Source organism: Octopus bimaculoides, chromosome 15, assembly GCF_001194135.2.
Source record: "Octopus bimaculoides isolate UCB-OBI-ISO-001 chromosome 15, ASM119413v2, whole genome shotgun sequence".
Taxonomy (NCBI): Eukaryota; Metazoa; Mollusca; class Cephalopoda; order Octopoda; family Octopodidae; genus Octopus; species Octopus bimaculoides.
In genome coordinates, this window is record NC_068995.1 from 43,725,694 (window position 1) to 43,727,092 (window position 1,399).

The following is a 1,399-nucleotide window of genomic DNA, read 5'->3' on the forward strand; positions in this document are numbered from 1 at the left end:
AAGATGAGGACAAATATCTGTCAAATGTAAATAATGTAAATTCATAAATGTATATATATATATATATATTTTTATTTCTTTTACAGACTTGGGACAAAGGTCATGCAACTGGTTATGGACAGGAAAAAATCAGCTGTCGAAGGAAAAGGTAAGAGAAAGAGAGAGGGAGAGGAATGTCCTTTTTCTTTATCTTCTTTCTTTCCCTTGTTTTATCTTCCTTGCTTCCTTTTCTCTCCCTCTCTTTCTGTCTGTCGGTCTGTGTGTCCGTTTGTCTGTCCATTGGTCATTCAGTCTGTCTGTTTTTTACTCTCTGTCGGTCCGTCTGTTCGTCTGTCTGCCTGTCTCTATTAATTCCTCCTCCTCTTCCTTCTCCTCTTCTTCCGTATGTCCAGGCAAGGCATCGGTGAGTGGCGGCAGTGTCAGTCAGGAGACGGTCAACGACATGGAGACCAAGATGTACGCCTACGAGAAACAAAACAAACAACTCAAAGAGAAGGTGAGTATATATATACACATACACACATGCAACCATCTATATATATATATATATATACACACGCACATACATACACACATATGTGGAAGACAACTGGAGGTTTCTATGGGATAACCTGCTGAGGGCCACTGACCAGATCTGTGGATGGTACCAAGTCCTCTCTCGACCCAAAATAACGTGGTAGTGGAACAATGTTGTTGACAGGGCCATTAGGGAAAAGAAACAGGCTTGGAAGGACTGGAAGAACGGTGGTAGCAGGGAATTGTATCAGACTGCCAGAAGGGAAGCAATACACCCTATCGTTACCATATCATCTTGTCTATATGCCTTTGCTACCCCACGCGTACTCTGAAAATACGCTGTCTCTTCTGACCTTGTTTATGATTATATATTGTGGCTATAAATATTGTAACTTTACTTATGACTTTACATATATCTTACATCTTTCTTGTTATTTATTTACCCCAGTTGCGAATCACAAAGCAGCACTTGCTGCTCGCCAGCAAGCAAGCAACAGCCTACAACCATGTGCAACCACGCATTAACACCGTAAGTTGCACACGACTCCTTCTTCTTGCACTTCCTACTTCTAATAGCTCCTCCTCCTCTTCATCTCTTTCCATTGTTTACAAGTCTTTGGCGGTGAGCTGGCAGAATCGTTAGCACGCCGGGCGAAATGCTTAGCGGTATTTCGTTTGCTGTTATGTTCAGAGTTCAAATTCCGCCGAGGTCAACTTTGCCTTTCATCCTTTCGGGGGGGTCAATTAAATAAGTACCAGTTACGCACTGGTATCCATTTGTCTGTCCTTGTTTGTCCCCTCTGTGTTTAGCCCCTTGTGGGCAATAAATAAATTATTACAAGTCTTTGAAAATAAACTTTACATATTCTATAAATTTATATTT

At 41.3% G+C, this 1,399-nt stretch overlaps 2 protein-coding genes across 3 annotated transcripts in view; both read left to right on the forward strand.

Moving 5' to 3' along the window:
• Window positions 1–1,399, forward strand: part of LOC106879000 (G-protein coupled receptor 183-A) — a 269,907-nt gene that overhangs the window by 154,154 nt on the left and 114,354 nt on the right. The gene's annotated exons all lie outside the window — the stretch shown is intronic.
• Window positions 1–1,399, forward strand: part of LOC106878987 (protein fantom) — a 28,144-nt gene that overhangs the window by 2,547 nt on the left and 24,198 nt on the right. The window contains exons 4-6 of the mRNA XM_052973412.1: window positions 87–148; window positions 393–496; window positions 965–1,045. Of these exons, the coding sequence (XP_052829372.1) occupies window positions 87–148; window positions 393–496; window positions 965–1,045 (247 nt within the window). The remainder of the gene's footprint in view (window positions 1–86; window positions 149–392; window positions 497–964; window positions 1,046–1,399) is intronic.